At 36.1% G+C, this 19,252-nt stretch overlaps 3 protein-coding genes across 3 annotated transcripts; 2 read left to right on the top strand and 1 right to left on the bottom strand.

Moving 5' to 3' along the window:
• The first annotated feature begins 2,480 nt into the window (after window positions 1-2,480).
• Window positions 2,481-6,358, top strand: LOC126708975 (ferritin-3, chloroplastic-like). Its single transcript, XM_050409068.1, has 2 exons — window positions 2,481-2,806; window positions 6,280-6,358. The coding sequence occupies exons 1-2, from the start codon at window positions 2,481-2,483 to the stop codon at window positions 6,356-6,358; spliced, it is 405 nt and encodes a 134-aa protein (XP_050265025.1).
• An 820-nt stretch (window positions 6,359-7,178) lies between these two features.
• On the top strand, window positions 7,179-7,716 carry LOC126708907 (ferritin, chloroplastic-like). Its single transcript, XM_050408945.1, has 3 exons — window positions 7,179-7,352; window positions 7,468-7,531; window positions 7,667-7,716. The coding sequence occupies exons 1-3, from the start codon at window positions 7,179-7,181 to the stop codon at window positions 7,714-7,716; spliced, it is 288 nt and encodes a 95-aa protein (XP_050264902.1).
• A 3,464-nt stretch (window positions 7,717-11,180) lies between these two features.
• Window positions 11,181-13,915, bottom strand: LOC126689397 (40S ribosomal protein S4-1). Its single transcript, XM_050384576.1, has 5 exons — window positions 13,759-13,915; window positions 13,017-13,094; window positions 12,729-12,909; window positions 12,428-12,525; window positions 11,181-11,808 (listed from the first exon to the last, which is right to left on the bottom strand). The coding sequence occupies exons 1-5, from the start codon at window positions 13,759-13,761 to the stop codon at window positions 11,374-11,376; spliced, it is 795 nt and encodes a 264-aa protein (XP_050240533.1). The 5' UTR covers window positions 13,762-13,915; the 3' UTR covers window positions 11,181-11,373.
• Between the last annotated feature and the right edge of the window lie 5,337 nt (window positions 13,916-19,252).

The raw sequence follows: 19,252 nt of genomic DNA, 5'->3' as shown, positions 1-19,252 counted from the left end.
GAGGGAACACTCATTCGTCTCTATTCCCTTAAAACCATAAATTTTCATTCCTCCTTAAATTGGAAGGAAATTGAATTAGATTTAATGAATTTTTTACTACAACTCCCAAAATATCTCTATATATTCAACCATTTATTTTAAAATAGGGGTCTAATAGTAAAATTGTCATAAAAATGATTCCATTCATTTCCTTCTATGTTACTCCTAAACAAGGTGACTTACATTCAATTCATTTTCATTCCTTTATTTTAAAACATCCAAACAAGGTTACTTAATTTCATTCCATTCTTTTCTCTTGCTTAAATACATTCCATTCCATTCCTTTTAATTCCCTTATGATCATTCCATTCCATTCTCTTATGAATTCCCAAACGAAGCTAGTGATGCTAAGGGAACGTGATCCTAGGGTGTCTCACCACAGTTGCAGTGCAATGACCTCTATCATGTGGTAATTCATAGACACATGATAGCATCCTATCGAGTCCAATGCATAGGACACTGGATCCAAGTCGAACCCATACCACACTTGGACCCAACAAAACTACCTAACTTGAATGGAACAAGGTTTTTCACTAAACTAGTTTGGAGAAAAACCCTCCAACCTCCTTTTATATCTTTTTGTTGGATATGAATTTTGAAAATTTAACTGTTAAATTGTATGTTCTTAACATATATGTCAAATTTCATTCAAGTCGAATGTCATTTACTATTCGATCAATAAACTTATTTTTTTATGCAAAATTTTAGACCACAAAACTTGTAATTTAATCATTTGATTGATGACATAACTATTGATCTTTGATCTTCTTGAAATTTTGCAAGCATAGAGGATATAATAAAGACATGCAATCGAACGATTACATTTTTGAAATTTACATCCAATAAAAAGATATAGGAAGAGTTTGAAAGGTTTATTTTCAAACTAGTTGGAGATAAACAATTTCCACCTGAATGCACTGACTTAAAGTTTGACCAATTTGATTAATGGATCAATTGATTACAGGTGGTGGGTTGGTGGGGAATCCAACCAAACCATGTGGACACCCCCAACCATGCCTAATAGGCTAACCCAACAAAGCTTGGCTTGCTCACTTAAGTACGACTTTTTTTTAGAGAGTTTTAACTTATGTCATCGGCTCCTGATGATAGCTTTTTATCATCAAACCAAGACACCGATCAATTGTTGATGTAGGCGGGGATTGAACCCCAGATCTCTTATTCAACTATTAAAAATTTTACTAGTTGAGCTAATTGGAACCCAAACTTGAGTACGACTTTGATTTCTTTTCTTTACTTGAGATTGATTGAATTTTAGAAGAGGAAAAATGACAAAAATGTAATGAGAAAGATAGACTGGATTTTGTTATTAAAAAAAAACAACATTTTTTTTTTGTTTTTTAAATACTAACAACTAAAATTGGAAATATCTTTTCAGTTTTGGAATTTAGAGATAGACAACAACAGAGATTCAATAATTTAATCACCCTTTTCAACAATAAAAAAAATGCAATCATCATTTCAAAAAATAAAGAGAGAGAGAGAGAGAGAGAGAGAGAGAGAGAGAGAGAGAGAGAGAGAGAGAGAGAGAGAGAGAGAGAGAGAAGTTGGATAGTAACAGGATCAACCCCTTTAGAATTTGATGCATAACCAAAACAAATTTCATTTGAACCATGAGCTTGACACCCGCTCTTCACCCTATTTTCAATCCCAACCATCCATGCTTCTCATCATTAACGGCCACGTATCCCCCCAAGCCATATAGGTATCTCTTTCTCTAAGGACAGAACCAAGACTTTGAGTTAAAGGGGGCGACTCTGACCTCTAGTTCGGCGGCTTCTTAGTAGTTTAGGTTTTTTTTTTTTTAGTTTTTGATGTATGCATCTACTGGGTAAAGACAAAATTATTCTGTTTAAAATTTTTTAAAGGGCTAGTTGTTTGTTTGAGTAAAATTGGTTAATTGGACTTAATTTTTTTTAGCTTTGCTATTGGTGATTTTTATTGTTGCACAAATGTTTTTGGGCTAATATATGTTGTTTTAGAATTTAGATCTATAAATTTTTTAATGGCCTTCAAAATGAGGAAAATGCTAGAGATATATTGCTGATATAGTGAGTGATAATTAGTAAGTAAAAAAGTGATGTAAGTTATAGACCTAAATGCGAATCAATAAGAATTTGTACCTCAACAATTTGTAAAAATTTTGTAGATAAGTTTGTAACTGTGACAATACTCTAAAAAGAATTAATGATATTGTTAAAAGGGGCAAAATGTAATTTTGTAGAACAAAATTGCTAAAATTAATGCGCGCGCGCACACACATACACACATATATATATATTTATAGTTTAGGTGGCCATTGCCCCCTGGTCAATGTATGCCTTCGCCCTGGACTCTCATACCCTTTCCCCATACTACCTTCATTGTCTTCATTTCCCTTTGTTTCAATCTCTATGTCACTTTGTCTCTTCATGTGTGTCAAAATGATTCTATACTCTTCTTCTTCTTCTTCTTCAATCTCACACAAAGCTAGCCATAACTTCTTGGTCTCATCATCCATTGCCTCAGCTTTCAATGCTTTGAAGAACTCCAAACGGTTTATCTTTTGTGTTTCAAAGAGAAATGTGGGTAATGGGGTTGTGGTTTTAGCTTCAAAGGAAGCTCATAACAGACCCACATTGGAAATTGTGTTTGACCCTTTCGAAGAGGTGAAGAAGGAGCTCCTCTTGGCCCCTACTGTCCCTTACGCATCGCTCCCTCGCCAAAAGTACACGAACCAGTCTGAAGCAGCCATCAATGAGCAGATCAAGTTGGTTTCATTTTACAATCTCTAGCATTACATATGAAGTATAAACGTACCGATATAAATACATTTTCATATAAGTGGTTCTTTGTTTGATTGTTTGATATATAATATTTGTTTTGTGTAGTTTGTTTATCGGTTATACCAGTGGCGGCTCCAGGAATTTTTTCCAAGATGTTCCTAAAAAATTTTCCCAGAAATTTTTTGTTTTCTTATCAAATATTTATCCATAATTCTAGCAAAACAATAAACAATAAACTATAAGTTCATTTGAAATATTAATAAAATTATTAATTATTGTTGTTTAGTTATTTCATTAATTTGTTTGTCTTTTATAAACTATAATTTGTTATATTGTTATTTCATTAATTATAAAATTATTAATTGTTGTTTAGCCTAACATAGTAACATAATTTAATTTTTTTGTCTTCTATAATGTATTAGTTAATTAAATTATTAATTATTGTTTATTAGTTGCTTCCTCCAATTAATTATTGGTTAATTAAATGATTGTTTATTAATTATTAGTTGCACTACTGCACTAGCACACAACCACACATCCATGTGCATTTACCCCGGCCCCATGCCCCCATTCACCCCCCAATTCAACAGACAAGCCCCAATGCCCCATGGCCCCAATCACAAGACTAGAGCCAATCAGATAAAACCAATTAATTGTATCTCACCAAAAGACACCAACACCAACACTGAAAGACAATTAATTTATCTCCCCATCACCAACACCAACGGATAACTCCAAAAATAGGGCAAATATTAATAAAAATTTATAAAGTAAACTAAGCAAAAGGCAAAAGCAACAGACAAATGACAATCACAGTTCAAAGTCTTAAAGAGTGAGAGGGAGTTTGAGTCAGTGATTTCATAATATCATTTTTTCACTTTCATTCTTCCCTCTTTAGATAAAGAGCAGAGAGACTAAGACTGAGTCACAAAGATGAAATACCTGAGGGGTGGCACCGTCGGGTACAGTGGCAAGGTGAGGAACTAAGGAAGACCGATTGGGTAGGCGGGGCAGCACGTCGAGGTGTAGTTTCCGTTTGAATGGGAGATCAAGTTTGAGCCTTTAAGGCCCAATCTGGTGATCTCCTACTCCGTCATCCGTTCCGTTGGTTGTTGCATCTGTGAAGTTTTTGCATCTATGAAGTGTGAAGTGTTTGAGGCCCGATCTAATTTCAGTATACTAGGTTGGTTTTTTTTTTTTTTTTTTTTTTTTTTTTTTTTTTTTTTTTTTTTTTTTTTTTTTGAGAATTCGTGGGTTATTAGGTTTGCTACCATCTATTGGGCTTGCCGTTCGTTGTCTTTTTTTTTAGAATCTGTGGGCTTGCCGCTTGCTCTATTACAATTTTTTTATTTATTTATTTTTTTTAGTTCAATTTTTTTTTTTTTTTTTTTTTTTTGCTTGAAAGTAGAACAAATAAAAATAAAAAATAAAAAATTTAGGGTGTTCCTAACTTTGATTAAGGGTGTTCCTAATTTTTTTTTTAAGGGTAAACAAATAAAAAAATTTTAATTATTTTATATATATATATATATATATATTTTTTTTTTTTTTTCAGTTCAGGGTGTTCTTAGGAACACCCTGGGAACTAGGGCTGTCCATGGGTAAGGCGGGTCGGGTTTTTTCCCAACCCGCAACCGACCCGTACAAGATCGGGTGGTCGTTTTTCAACCCATAGCAATAACGGGTTCGTCGGTTCGGATTGCCGGCGGGTGGTCATCGGTTTCGAGTGAACCCGATTATCATTGGAATCCTTCGAAACGCGGCGAGATCTCGCCAGATCGGGCAAGATCTTGCCAGATCCATCCAAGATCCGGTGAGATCCAGTCGGATTCAGCGAGATTTCTGCCAAATCGTGATGAGAAATCACTGGTTCGGCCAGATCTGATGTTTATTATGCCAAAAATCGACGGATTTAAGTGAAAAAATTGCTGGAATCTGGAAAAAAAAAAGGTCGGAATCTGGAAAATTAGCTGGAATCTGGAAAAAAATTGTCGGAATCTGGATAAAGTGGTCGGAATCTGGAAAAAAATTGCCGGATTCTAGAAAAAATGGTCGGAATCTGGGAAAAAATGGCCGGATTTTAATGGACGTCGGGCGGGTCGGGTTTCACGGGTTTTAGAGGAAGAGATTCGACACCCGACCCGCCGGCGTCGGGTTTTTGGAGTCGGGACCCAAGTCCGACCACCGGAGCCATCGGATCGGGTGATTTCAAGTTGGGTCCGAGCTGGTGGGGCGGGTTGGGCAGGTGGGCGGTTTATTTGGACAGCCCTACTGAGAACACCCTTAAATAAACGTGGCACTGCCACCAGGTTACAATGGTGTGTGTGTTTCAACTTTCACGAAGCACATTGGAAAAAGGACTCTTGAAAAAAAGATGAAACTTTCTTACACAAAATGTATTTTCTTTTATTAAGATTTAGGGGAAAAAAGAATAACAAACAAATAACTCCTATCATGTTTTTATTGTTGATGACCTGCTACACACAATACATTTTGATGGGTCCTTTCCTCTTGGCCTATTATTATTTTTTCTTCTTTTCTTTTTTTTTAAATGCCTATACCTTTTTTTTTTTTTTTTGAGGGGGTGCCTATACCTTCTTAGGTGTGCAGCTTTGCATTTATACACCTTTCTCATTGGCTCATGTCTTGGATTAAGTTCTTTTTTTTACTTAATTAAGGGAATGTTTATGCTTGATTGAACCCACTTCCGACCCAGGAAAGTATATTGTGAGACGGGCCTATGCAGAGTCCCTTAAACATTTGGTAGATCCTATATGTCAGTCTGTAATACCCACATGCACGTGAGGATTACTGTCTTTTATATAAAACAAAGAGCGTGTGCAACAACAATTTCTTTCCTCCCTTCCTTTTTGATTTATTACAAAATTTTGGATCTATAAAGTCAAGAGTCTATTGGTCTTGTTCAATCTATTGCTCTACGGCTGTCTAGTGGGGTCCTCAAGACTGATATATATATATATATATATATTGTTTTTTTAGCCAGTTAGGGATGTATATTTGGATTAACTTGACGCTTGACAAGTTTCAAACCTTATCGGCAAAAGATTTAAAATTTTCTTCTTTCCTCCAAGTCGTATATACATTTTTACCACACTATCAAACCATGTAATTTTGCAAAATTTATTGTCGATCGGTTTCATCCTCCAATTTTGGGAGTAAATTATTGTCGGTTTCATGTTGAATTCCGTGGATTTGCCTTGCATATGCTTTTAGTCTACCTATTTATTTTAAGCTTCTCAATAAAATTATTTCTATTTTCTTCAAAATGATTTGAGGGAAAGAATAGTAAATTTTCTCACGACACATTTTGAAATAATAAGAATAGTAATAAGGTTACCTTTTTGTGTTCCTTTTGTTTCCCAAGAAAAGTAAATTAAATATGTAAAATTTGCACTCGATCATCATCATATTATCCATGTTTGTTGTTTTTTAACAGCGTGGAATACAATGTCTCCTATGTGTACAATGCAATGTATGCCCACCACTGGCATCCTATGATGAAGGATATAGCATAAGAGATAAAGACAATAATTGGTTAAACAGTAATATGGATTATGATGAAACAGATTCTGATTCTGACAGTGATATAAATAATTATAACTATAATAGTAATACAAATAATTGAAGTACATTAACAGAAAATAAAATCAACCGACAGATAGACATAATAATAGTTTGTTAGACATGAATAATAAAAAATTAAAATCCTTAGAAAATGTTGAAAGATCCATAATAAACACTAGAGTAGAAAGAAAGAATGATAGTTTTTTGAACCTTGTTGAAAAAATGAAAGCTTTAAATTGAACTTTAGAAAAAGAAAGAGAATTTGAACCTCATCATAGATTACCTTCAGTAAAAACCATGATAGATAATTGGCATAATAGACAAAATGATAACTTAGTAAGTACTGACATATCAATGAACATGACAGATATAAAAATAGTAAAAAAGATAACCTAATAGAGACAAGTGATGAATAGAATAAATTGAAGATACTAAAAACAACTCTGACAGAAAAGAAAGAAAGTAGTCTTATAGAAATAATGCAAGAAGAAGATGACAAAGAAAGACAAAAGAGCAATAATAAGAAAGATAGCCTAATAATGGAAAGAACAACACATATAGAAGATAAAGAAAAGAGTGCTATGGAAATAAAACAAAAGAAGAAGCTAGACATAATTGATGGAGAAAAAAAAAGGAATAATAAGGAAAGGCATAGTAAAAGAGATGTTAGAGAAAATTGAAAGACAAAATGATAACACCCTAAAGCTGGCCAACATATAAACTCCACGTAAGAAGTTATATATAGAAAGTGACATAAAAAAAGAAAGGCACATGACAAGGAAAGAGAAAGAAAATGAAAGACATAATAGTGATAGTTTGGTCAAAGTAGTCAACAAAGAGGAGAAAGATAATAGTTCCAAGAAGAGTAATAGTTTAAAAGAAGAAATTGATGAAAGACTAAAATCTATTGAAAGATCCATGACATATACCCAAGATAATGGTTTAGTAGGTAAACCCATCTTTCATGTTTTCTTTAGTCTGCTATTTTTGCTAAATAAATGTTAGTTTAAACTTTGAAGATTGTGTGTATGATTTGGTCATTTGCTTCTTCTATATTCAGGTGGAAGCTATTAAGAAAATCTCAGAATATGTAGCACAGCTGAGAAGGGTGGGCAAAGGACATGGTAATCATTTATATATTAGTTCAAATAATTTTGAAGTTGATCAATACTGACCATCTTATTTCAAATACATGGATGTTGATGTCTAAATGTTCAATATTTGTTTGATAGAAGTGGTTTTCTTGGGTGAATTTGCAGGTGTTTGGCACTTCGATCAAATGCTTCCCCATGATGCACAAGCCGCATGATCAAGAATTATACCCAAATTCTTTTCTGTTGCAGTACTGCTGAATGTTTGGTGTTTTATTTTTTATTTAGTCTCCCTTTCTATGAGTAGTAGTTCTTTATGGAACTGTAACGATCTATGTGGTGTCAGACAGCTGGTAACTAGAATGATGTAGAGCTAGAGAGACTATGAGGTTTGAGAAAGCTTAAATTTGAACTGAAGTTAAAAAAATTTGATGAGGATGACGACAATTTCGTTATCTTCTGTTAAGGAAACTATAAGGAATGCATCATGTTGGACTCAAGCCATTCTCATTACATCCCGTTGTACCAAGCCAGGGTAACCAAATTCTTCCATATCCATGTAAGACAGATCAAGTAGATGGCTGTGACTCCAAGTTTGTCCCAAGGTTAGATAACAGTACACTAGAAAATCCATGCAGTGCCCATGAAACAATGTTGGGAGAGGAGGCAAGTGAGAGATTGACATATATTAGTTGTTGACATATATTAGTTGTTGACAAATAAGTTACCACAGTAAAAGATGTTCATGCACATAGACACTAAGCTAATTAATATGGCGCACAGCTTAGAGCAAGCTAGTATACTGCCAAAAGACTAGGCAAAATGGAAGCAAACAAGCAAGCCCTTCAGCATGAGCTTCTAACTTTTCTCACAATTTGTAAGCTTCTAAAACTATTCTAATCATCATAATCATAATTATATAAGTACTAGAAGCCGCTTGAGCTTCCCGTCTCCTCCTTGCTTCTTCAATGATGGGCAACTTGATGCACCGTCTTTGGCAAGAGACACCCAAGGCTCTGTGCCTTCCACAATGGTGATAACATTGCTCTGATGCGTTTCAAACACATTGCCAACTGCATCTTGAATGTGAGTAATTTCAAAGCTGCCCTTATGCTTCTCCTCCTTCTTAATTACTCCAACACATCCCCTTTTCCTTCACCGATCACCATGACAACATTTCCGACACCAAATTTGATAAAATGCATCATCTTGCATGTCCCTAGGCCCAACTTGATGGTCTCATTGGCTTTAATGAGTGAGTCTGGGTAACATATTGATGTATGCTACATCACTTTTGGAGGTCTCACATAGATTTGAGGCCACATGCTATGAGAGAGACGCTGCTGCATATGTGAGATACATAAGATAATTATTAGTTGAGATAGGAGGGGTTCTTTCTTCTTAAAATTCATCGACTAGACCTTGCAAATTGAACTGCCAGAGGAATTTACAAAACTGTCTCAGATAATATTCTCTACCCAACCAACTATTACACTGCTAAAAATATTGTTGAGAACCATTACTACTTCCAATTTATGTTCAAAACCAAAAATCAATTGAAAGTGAGAAAAGAAGCCCAAAAATACGGAACTCCAAGACTGCTTTTCTGCAAGTGATCATGAAGCCAAGTACATAATACTTTTTTCTCAAAATTAAAGAGAGAATAACATACGAAATGTGTGCTCAAGTGGACCAACCTCTGCTTCATCATCAGTAATTGATCGGAGGCAAAATTTACCCTCAGTGTCATAAAGGAGAAGGAATTGATACAAAATCTAGAAATGGTGAGAGTTTCAACCATTTAGGCTTTCAAACTCTCTGAACGTGTCATGCATCAAGTGGGCTCATAATTTAGAGTTCATGTCAAATTCCAAAGACTAAATCACTCTTTTCAAAATAACGCTATAAACTCTTTAGAACTATTTGTGAAAGAAGCTGGCTAGGAAATTAGTTGAAGTGAGCATGAGCATACCCCATGAAACACGTTTTTAAGGGTTAGCGGGGATGGTTTAGGAGCCTGCAGGAAAAGCAATTTGAATGACACAAGTGAAACAAAGAGGCATGGCAAAAACATTAAACCAAAGGATTTGGCTTCTGTCTAGTGCTTTGGGGCCTTAGACATGACACATATCCAAAAATGATCACATGTTAATCTCTTAGCAAAATTGTTAAATCAAAGGATCTATCTAGTGCTTTGGAGCACTGGATAGGACACAAACACAACACATATCCAAAAATGGTCATGTGTCAGTCTCTTGTCTCGTCCAGTGCTCCAGTGCACTAAATAGAAGCCTCACCCTAAACCAAAACACAAAACAATTTGCTCAGAAATGCGCAACCCCTCCACACCCCCCCCCCCCCCCCCCCAAAACAAAAACAAAAACAAAAACAAAAGCTACACATTATCTTTGATTATCTACTGCAAAATCAAGTAGGATGAAACATTGAGAATGTAGAAGATAAGAAAACGTACCATGATGAGTTGTGTCTTTAAATGAGGAGGTAGGAGCCACCCTTAGGTTGCACCTGCCTAGTAACAGGCAGAGGAAGCTTGAGAGAAAACTCTAAACCTTGGCGAAGCAATAGCCTATATAACTATATCTTGAGGCTTCTTCTGGCTCCCTACATGCCTGATAGAGAAAAAGACACTCTTTGCTCTATGGATCTTTTAGGCTTATTGGAACTTTCCAACTCTGTAACCGTGTTATTACATAAGTGGCGTCAAGGAAAATTGAAAGATGGGGTTTATCAATTATAAGCTCTGCTCAAAAGGTCAGGGTTGGTATAACAGCCTCCCAGGTCCAAAGCTTCCTCCAATGCATCATACTTTTTTGGGGAAGGATTTGCTGCAAACTCTATTGCAGGACTTGCTGCAAACAGAGTTAGGTGGCAAGCCATAAGACTGACAGCAAGTCATGTGCTACTATGGTCATGTGCATTTTTTTTGTAATAAATAAGTGAAAGGAGATGAGTTTAAGAAAGCTCATGAGCCTCAACAACTCATCCCAAAACTCCTGAAGTGGTTTACACTCTTGATTCTATGCTGCTCAGTGATCGGGGGTGAGAACATAACAGAAGGATACAAGGTTGATTTCATTCTAAGCTACAGTATCAACATGCTGCTTCTCTGCTATTGATGGCAGTACTTCGCTAAGGTATTATATTTACAGTACAAGAGCACAATTATAGGCTTGGAGAAACAATGAGTTAGATCTTTGTCCTCGCCGTCAGAGAAAATAAGGATAAGAAGCGGACTTTTGTTTTGTAGATACTAAATCAGATTTCAATCAATGTGGTAGTTTGGATGATCGTACAATCTAGCGAGTATCCCAAGCTCCCCTGGCTCTCCAAGAGAACCTCTCCAGACCTCTAAATCAAATTATAGAATCACTTATGTCTCTTCTTTCCATCTTTATGAGGAGGAGAGTTTACTAGTAGAAGATCCAAATAGTTAATACAATCCTTAAAACTGATTTATTAACAATACCAGCGCCATTAATAGTATAAAGATTTGAGAATGGACAATTCAGGTTGTGAAGCCTGAGTGTCCAACTGACAGGAGCAGTTTGCCATTGCAAAATTCTACACAACTGAGATCAATAACAACCTAAAAGCACAAGAACTGGAAATGCAGAGTAAATTAACAAGACCTGTAGATAAAATTTTCCAACACACAGTAAACTGATCAAAATAGTCTGATACTTCCCATTGTAGTGCAAAACAAAATTAGGCATAAATATTGCAACTCATAGGACTGTCCAAAAACAAGTAGCGCAAAATTCAAATAAAACACACCCCAAGCTAGAGGGGTCAAATTGCAAGAGTAAACTTCACCTAAGTAATCTTCTAAAACTATAATGGAACCACAACAATATTTAAGCAGCAGTAGTCTGTTGGTCTTGAAGCCTCTTCTTTGCCTCTTCAATGATTGACAACTTTATACCCTTGCCCTTGGGGAGAGAGACCCATGGCTTTGTGCCCTTGCCAATGGTGTACACATTTCCAAGACGGGTGGCAAACTCATGACCTGTGGAATCCTGGATGTGAACAGTCTCAAAGGTTCCTTTATGCTTCTCCCTGTTCTTAATGACTCCAACACGGCCTCTGTTCCTTCCACCAGTCACCATGACAACATTTCCAACATCAAATTTAATGAAATCGGTGATCTTGCCAGTCTCCAAGTCCAGCTTGATGGTGTCATTAGCCTTAATAATTGGGTCAGGATAGCGGATAGTTCGCCCATCAAGGGTGTTGAGATAGGGGATTCCCTTCTGCCCAAACTGCACAGACCGGACCTTGCAGAGCTTGAACTGCAAGAGGAATTATGAAGATGGTCAAAATAACTTTTTCATCCAATCATGTCAATGATTTTCTTCTTATAGGAAGTCAAAGGCAAGCTGGGTGGGGCAAGGCGCCAGTAAGGTGCCTCTAAGGCTACAAGACAAGGTGCCTTTACTGATGTGCTTGCCTTTAGAACCTAGATGAACAAGCCAAGAGCCATAAAGCATGAAAAAGGCGCTAAGGTAAGAGTATCAGTTTTTCCCCTAACCTATTATTAGATTATAAATTTACAGAAGCTTATCATAAAACTTAATGTTCAATTAATTAACTTACAAAAACTTGTTGTAAAACTTATTGTTAGTTTAATTAATTTATAGAAGCTAGTTATAGAAAAACAATTAATAGAGCTTAAGCAGTGTTAAGCCCATTTTCAAAACAAATCATTAACCATATAGACAGTCACAACTGTGCAATCAAATCAATCTGACTAGTAAGACTGTTGAACATAGCTTATTAGTAGGAGTTGCAGATATTGTATCCCATTGTATAAAGAATTCAATGATGACACTTGTTTTAAAAGCAACACCAGGAAGGGAATGCAATGACCCAAGTCCAGCAAGAACAAAGAAGTTATTCGTATTGACCAACCTTTGCCTCTTCATCCCTAATTGAGTGCAGACGGAACCGACCCTTGGTATCATAAAGGAGACGGAAGTTCTCGTTTGTTTTGGGAATTGATACAACATCTGAAAAAATGAAAAGAGTTCCAAACTTTCAGAATATTTCTAAATCATCCAGCAAGCCAATACTAAAGAAACCAGAAATCAACATGGCTTATATAATTGTAGCTAATACAAAACCATTCACAACATTGCAGCAAACTTTGAATAGTGCTATTAGCATTGAAAGAATATCAAACAATAAATAAATAAGACGGAAGTGTGCATACCCATGAAGCCAGCAGGGTAGGTCTTATCAGTCCTAACCTTCGCATCAACCAAAACATGTCGTTGCATCAGAATGGCAATGACCTCACGGTATGTGAGTGCATACTTCAACCTGTTCCTCAGGATGAGAATCAAGGGCAAGCACTCCCTCGATTTGTGGGGCCCAGACGATGGCTTGGGAGCCTGTAAAAAAAGAAAAATAGAAAACATCATACAACTGGGGGAGGAGGTAATGAAAAGAAACAGGAAATGAAGTTCCAAATAGTCTACACGCTAATGATTTCACTTACAAATGCACCCCCAAGTTTGTCAAGCATCCAATGCTTTGGCGCATTAAGCCTCTTCAAATGTTTCTTCAAACCTCTAGCCTGTAATGTAACATAGTAATCAAGAACAAATAAAGGGTCAAAAATGCATCACAGGACATTAATAACCTACAAAGGCATTTCCTCTCTAAAAATTACCTTCTACTATATTCTTCAATAATATGATTAACAAATTCGAAAAATACACACTTTAAACGATACTGAGCATCTCAAAATATGAGAATCCATCGACTCACGCTTCCCCAGATCTGAATGAACCGATATGTACAATGCCTACTAATTCCAGCCCCTCCCAACACCCTCAAAACACTCAAAATACATAGATACTTTTGTAAGTAATAAAACATATTTGTATTCAAATTCCTTAAAGTTCTGCTGAATTTCTCCCACTAAAAAAACTCACTGGCTATTCAATCAAAGTAGAACAACCTAATGAAAACAAAAACAAAACCAAAAAAAAAAAAATGAAGTAATGGAATCTCTATATTATGGATTTAAGTGAAATCAATTATTAGCAGAAAAACCCATGATGGTTCCTAATCCACCAGTAACACAAAGACAAACCCCCATGAATCCCCTAACACTGGAACCAAATTAAGATTAGGAAATGAAATGTAAACATGTATAGTATATTCAACGAAGTACAAAAGAAAACGCTGTTATTGATGGGAAAATAATGGGGAAGATAGAGCGGTGAAAATCGAACCATGTTGGAGTTGTGGTATCGTAGATCTCGGCGCCGACGTTGGAGCTGGTCTTCTCACTCGGCTGCACCTGCGAAACAAAGAGCTAGGGCGACCATAAACCCTAGCTCACTATTTATATGCTAGAAACTGAGGCTTATTCCTTCTATCTATGCACTATAATTACAGAAGTGCCATTATGAACTCTTCATACGACGCCGTTTATGGCCCATTTAACAAAAGGTTCTTCTATTACCAAAAACAAAAAATCCCAAAAAACTCTACGCATAGTAGGAGTTTAGAGCCTGTTTGGGTAAGGATTTTTCATCACTCATCACTCATCACTCATTTTTTCACACTCATTTGGCAACATCACTTTTATTTTCATCACTCAATTTTTTCATACTATTCATGGGTTCCACACCTATCAGGCAGTACAGTTTTTTTTTTTTTTTTTTAGTACCCAACTCACCGAAGCTAATATAAAAATAAAAAAACCAAACCGAACAGCCAACCCAAGAAAAAAAAAAAAAAAAAAAAAAAAAAGAACAACGCCAACCTAGAAAAAAAAAAAAACCGAACAGTCAACCCAGGAAAAAAAAAAAAAAACCGAATAGCCAACCCAGGAAAAGAAAAGAAAAAAAAAAAAAAAAAAAAAAAAAGAACAACGCCAACCCAGGAAAAAAAATAAAAAAAAAAAAAAAAACCTGAACGGCCAACCTAGGAAAAGAAAAAAAAAACAAACAGCCAACGCCAACCCAAAAAAAAAAGTCAAAAGGTGGTCAAAAGTTGCGGCTGTGGGTCCCTTATGTGTGTTTATTTACGGAAATGCCATTGAGTTATGAGTTATGGAAACTGAAAACAGTCTTTTGTTGTTTTCAATTTCCATAACTCATAACTCAAAAATTAGATAATTGAGTGATGGAAACAGAGTTATCGTTTGGCCAAACAACCTTTTTACTATGGGTCCCACCATTTTTGAGTTATGAGTTATGGAAACAGAGAATTGAGTTATCAAAAAACTCAATCCAAACAGCCTCTTATTTTCTCTCTCGGTTTGAATGCGAGTTACTTTATCCCTAACCTTCAGTTCTATGGGTTGTCTAGTAGTCTTTTAGTTCTCTTTAGGCAATAACTAATAATTTCCGGTTATGGATTTGAGTATTCTCTATAGTTTACAGAACTTGCATCTCACAAAAAAAAAAAAAAAAAAAAAAAAAAAAAGCTATTCTTGTCACTGTCACAAACAACTCAGACCTCCTTGAAGAATGTTCTCTAAGTCTTTTTGGGTGGCTTCTCTCTGATCGGCAACAGAACCAACAAGCTCTGAAGAGCACCCTTAGATCAGCATGGAAAATGGGTTCAGACATGAGAATAGTGGAAGTTGGAAATAATATACTCCAATTCAAGTTTAGCTCAAAGTATCAATTAGAGTGGGTTGAGAGGTGTGGGCCTTGGAGTTTCGACAACAATCTCCTTTTACTCTATAGATGGAAAAAAGGGCTGACTTTCACAAATATTTCTTTCACCCATTCTCCCTTTTGGGTTTAAATTTAGGGTCTTCCTTTTGAGCATATGTCACAAGAAGTGTGGGACGAAATTGGTAGCAAGCTAGGAAGATTTATTGAAGTTGATAGGCGTTTGTGGCAATTTGATTAGGCAAAATTCGTGAGAATCTGTGTGGATTTGGAGATTGAAAAGCCATTGAGAAGGGGAGCTTATATTGCAAGCTCTGATGGAAAATGCCTATGGCTTACGTTTAAATATGAAAGGCTACCTACTGTCTGCTTCATCTATGGGAAGCTCGGGCATGATAATAAACATTGCCCAACGTCCAATGATTGGCAAAGTGCTTGTCATCAGTATGGGGACTGGTTAAGGGTTGGATGGACTGCAAAAGAGACCGCCAAGGAAAAGAACTCGAGCAAGGGAAAGAACTGTGATGTTTCTGACGAGTAAGGAATACAGGGAAAGGTCCGGCTGGCGACTGGTTCTTTATCGGAGCGCTTCTGGGTTAAAGGCTTAGAGGGCGGGAACCAAAACTTAGTGAAGGGCGATACCTAAGTAAGTGGTAACACCACACGTGTGAATGAACAGCTCCCAAGGGACGTACTGGTCATCAGTGGAGCTTCAGAGCAGGTAATGAGTGTTTTGGATTTTTGTGAGAAGTCACGTGTTCACCTAGTTCCGAATGTTTCTAATGAGCAAAGAGGCTCTATCTCTCATGGGCCAAAAGGCCCTACCTCACAAGGACCAAAAGGGTCTATCTCTCAGGGGAGCCCAAGTACAAATGCTTCTCTGGATAAAGATGAGAAAGACAGCCCAATAAAGAATAAAGAGGCCTGTACTATCAAAGATAGTGTGATTCTTCAGGCCAAAGCCAATGAGAAAGGAAAATAGATTATAGGTAAAGGCAGCCTGAAAAAAGTTGCCTGTGCGAAAGGAAAAACTAACAATGAACAAACTCTCGCCCAGATGATGGAGGTAGGAACAAAGCATTTGAGAGGGAAAGAAGTTTTAGAGGAAGAGGATACTCGGGCTCAAAAGCGTTTCTGTGAAACAGTCCACTCAGGTTTAGCTGACTCTGCTTTAAAAATGGTGACTGACGGGCAGTGCTGCTGAGAGAAATGATGGGCTTGGGACAATTTCTATTCGTGGGATCCTTGGGCTGTTTCTGCTCGTGTAGTTTTGTGCACTTGAAAAGGGAGTTCAACAGGGTAGTACATAAGCTTTCTTAGCTCACTGGAGTGTATAGGGTAAATCTTTTTTGGTTTGGGAGGGTCTATCTTTGTATGTTGTTCCTACGCTATCAAGATTGTGTCTGGGTGTCTCTTTCCTTTGTTTTGTCTTTCCTGTTGTACTTCACTTTCTTGTGGCAATGAATCTTTATTCCCCTTCAAAAAAAAAAAAAAAAAATCCCACAAATATTTTCACAATTGTCAACCTACCTAAGTCAATGACCACTAAAGAGCATTCATGTCTAAAACTTTTGGAAAAAGAAAAATTCGTATGCACCCCTTGAACTTTGGGGTTATGGCTCTTATACCCCTTAAACTTTCATTTCAACCAATTTAATACCTGAATTATATACATTTGCCAAATTACAACTTCTATTTGTTAACCGTTTGACATTAACGATCTACTTAACTCACTTGGTACACATGGGCAAAAAAAAAATCCAAATCCATTGAGAGAGGACAAAATGTTTAGTGGAGGGAATATCATCAGGTCCCAAATCTAAAACAACAGTAGCTCTTCCCTCCAAAATCCAATCTCAACCATCCATCATCATCACAATCTCACTTCTCAAATATACACCGATATAGCCATCATCCTTTTTGTCGAATGTGGTGGCATTTTCGTTTGATCCATCAGCTTTTGATCTCATGGTGTCCTTCTAGTAGCTTGGAGGTGACACGGCCAAAAAATGACAACCAACTCATCACTTTCATTCTTCCTTTCCACAAGGAATTAAGGACTCCAAAAGCAAAGAATCGGGACTCTAAAATATTCATCCATGTCTTGATTTGATATTTATGTAAAGGCCACTCTAGCAAAACTTACACACAGTGGCTAGAATTTCGATACTATAGTACAAAAAACAGGAGTTTTTTTGGAATTGGAGTTGTAACATTTCAGGTCTAAACCAAAGCTTTCCTTGTCTTCTCTATCTTTATCTTTGTCTTAGTTAGCATTTAAAAAAAAAAAAAAATTGATATTCTGATCGACTTGGTGGGAACAATCTTTTTGCTCTGAAGTTGCAAACTTTGAAACTTCTTGGATCTCTTAGATTACAGTTTAAATTCTCTTCCTAGTTGATCAAAGGCTTTTAGCTTCTCTCCAAGTCACTCACGTTTGGCCGCCTCCACATCATGAAGAGAGATGCCGGTCAGAACCAAGAACGACGCTAGTAGTAGCAAGACCACAAGCATAAGTGATCTCTTTCTAATCACCTCAGTTTTTCTCTTTTAAGAATCTTTCTCCATCTCTTTGTGAATCGGTTTGGAATTTTTTTTTTTCACCTGTGTGTATTACGTGAATTGAGTAGACATTAGTATTAACCAGCCAAACAAACGGAAGTTGTGATTTGGCACATATGTATAGTTCGGGTACTAAATTGGCTAAAATGAAAGTTCAAGGGGTGTAAAGGCTATAACCTCAAAGTTTAAGGGGGTGTATGAGCATTTTTTCCAAAACTTTTTATCTATTATAGTATAAGAACCTACTTTTTCTATTTTATACAACTACTTTTATAAAATACTCACATCATATTATTTATTATACACTTTATTTTATTTAAATAATCATTTGTTATTATTTTTACTTTATGGGTGTGTTTGTTTGGAGGTGAAATAGGGTAAATGGAAAATTTTAGAGAGAAAATGGGAAGACAAACTTTTCTAAGTATTTTTGGTTGAGTGGGGAGAAAGAAAAATAAATGGTGAGGTCCAGGTGTTTTTTCCCCAGACCTACCAAAAAGTTTTCTCCCCAAAATTGAGAGAAAAATGAAGAGAGAAAATGAGACTGCTTAATGGACAAAAAATGCCCATGTCTAGTTCATTTTTTTTCCCTTTTTTTTTTTTTTTTTTTTGTGTGCTGGGTACGTTGCCTCTTTCCCTTCTTTTTTTTTTTTTTTTTTTTTTCTTTTCTTTCCTCAACGTTGCTTTTTTGTTTGTTTGTTTTTTTTTTTTTTGGGTTGTGGGTGGGCATGTTGCCTTTTTTTTTTGGACGTTGCCTTTTTCTTTTTCTTTTTTGGTTGTGGGTGTGATAGTTGTTTTGTTTTTATTTTTTTATTTTTTTGGAGTTTAACTAGACATATTTTTATTTTTTAATAAATTGGGTGATTGCCTTTTGTTTTGGTTGTTTGTTGTTGTGGTTGTGGTTTGCTCCAATGGGTTTGTGTGGATAGTGGATGGGTTTATTGTTTTGGATTTGTGGTGGGTAGTTGATGGTTTTGTTGCGGATTTCGGTGGGTTTGTTGTTGTTCTTAGTTGGATCAATTTTCGGTAATTGGTTGGTGGTGGTAGTGGCTGAGCTACGGAGTTGGGTTGCTGCTGGGTGGCTAAGCTCATCTTTCTCATGTGGTGGTTGCTAGAGAGATAGAAACAAAGGAAGAGAGGAAAGACAAAGATTGGAGGGGAGAGAGAAATGAGTTTTTTATATTATTTTATTAGTATAATTTATATTATTTTAATGAGTTTTACGTAAAAATAGAAACTGGGATGTTGAGTGAGTTGTAATATGGGATGGTAAAATAGATAAAATAAGTTTTGATAATGTAAAATAGACACTATTTTACATCCTCGGATGCTAATGCTCTAAGGGACTGTCAAGAAGGTTCTAATGGTTAAATTAGCAAATAATGTAATTAATATTATGATTTTTAGTTAGAAAATCTCAAACATTTTCCCTAAGGTTGGGTCTCCATTTATACTGGTTTGGAACTCTTGATTTTCTCTTGATCCAAGAACCTTAGAAATTGTTCTTTTCATGATATGACCCATGTACAATCAAATT

This window comes from Quercus robur, chromosome 1 (genome assembly GCF_932294415.1).
Source record: "Quercus robur chromosome 1, dhQueRobu3.1, whole genome shotgun sequence".
NCBI lineage: Eukaryota > Viridiplantae > Streptophyta > Magnoliopsida > Fagales > Fagaceae > Quercus > Quercus robur.
Note: the sequence above shows the minus strand (reverse complement) of the source record. Positions and strands in the feature narration are given on the sequence as shown.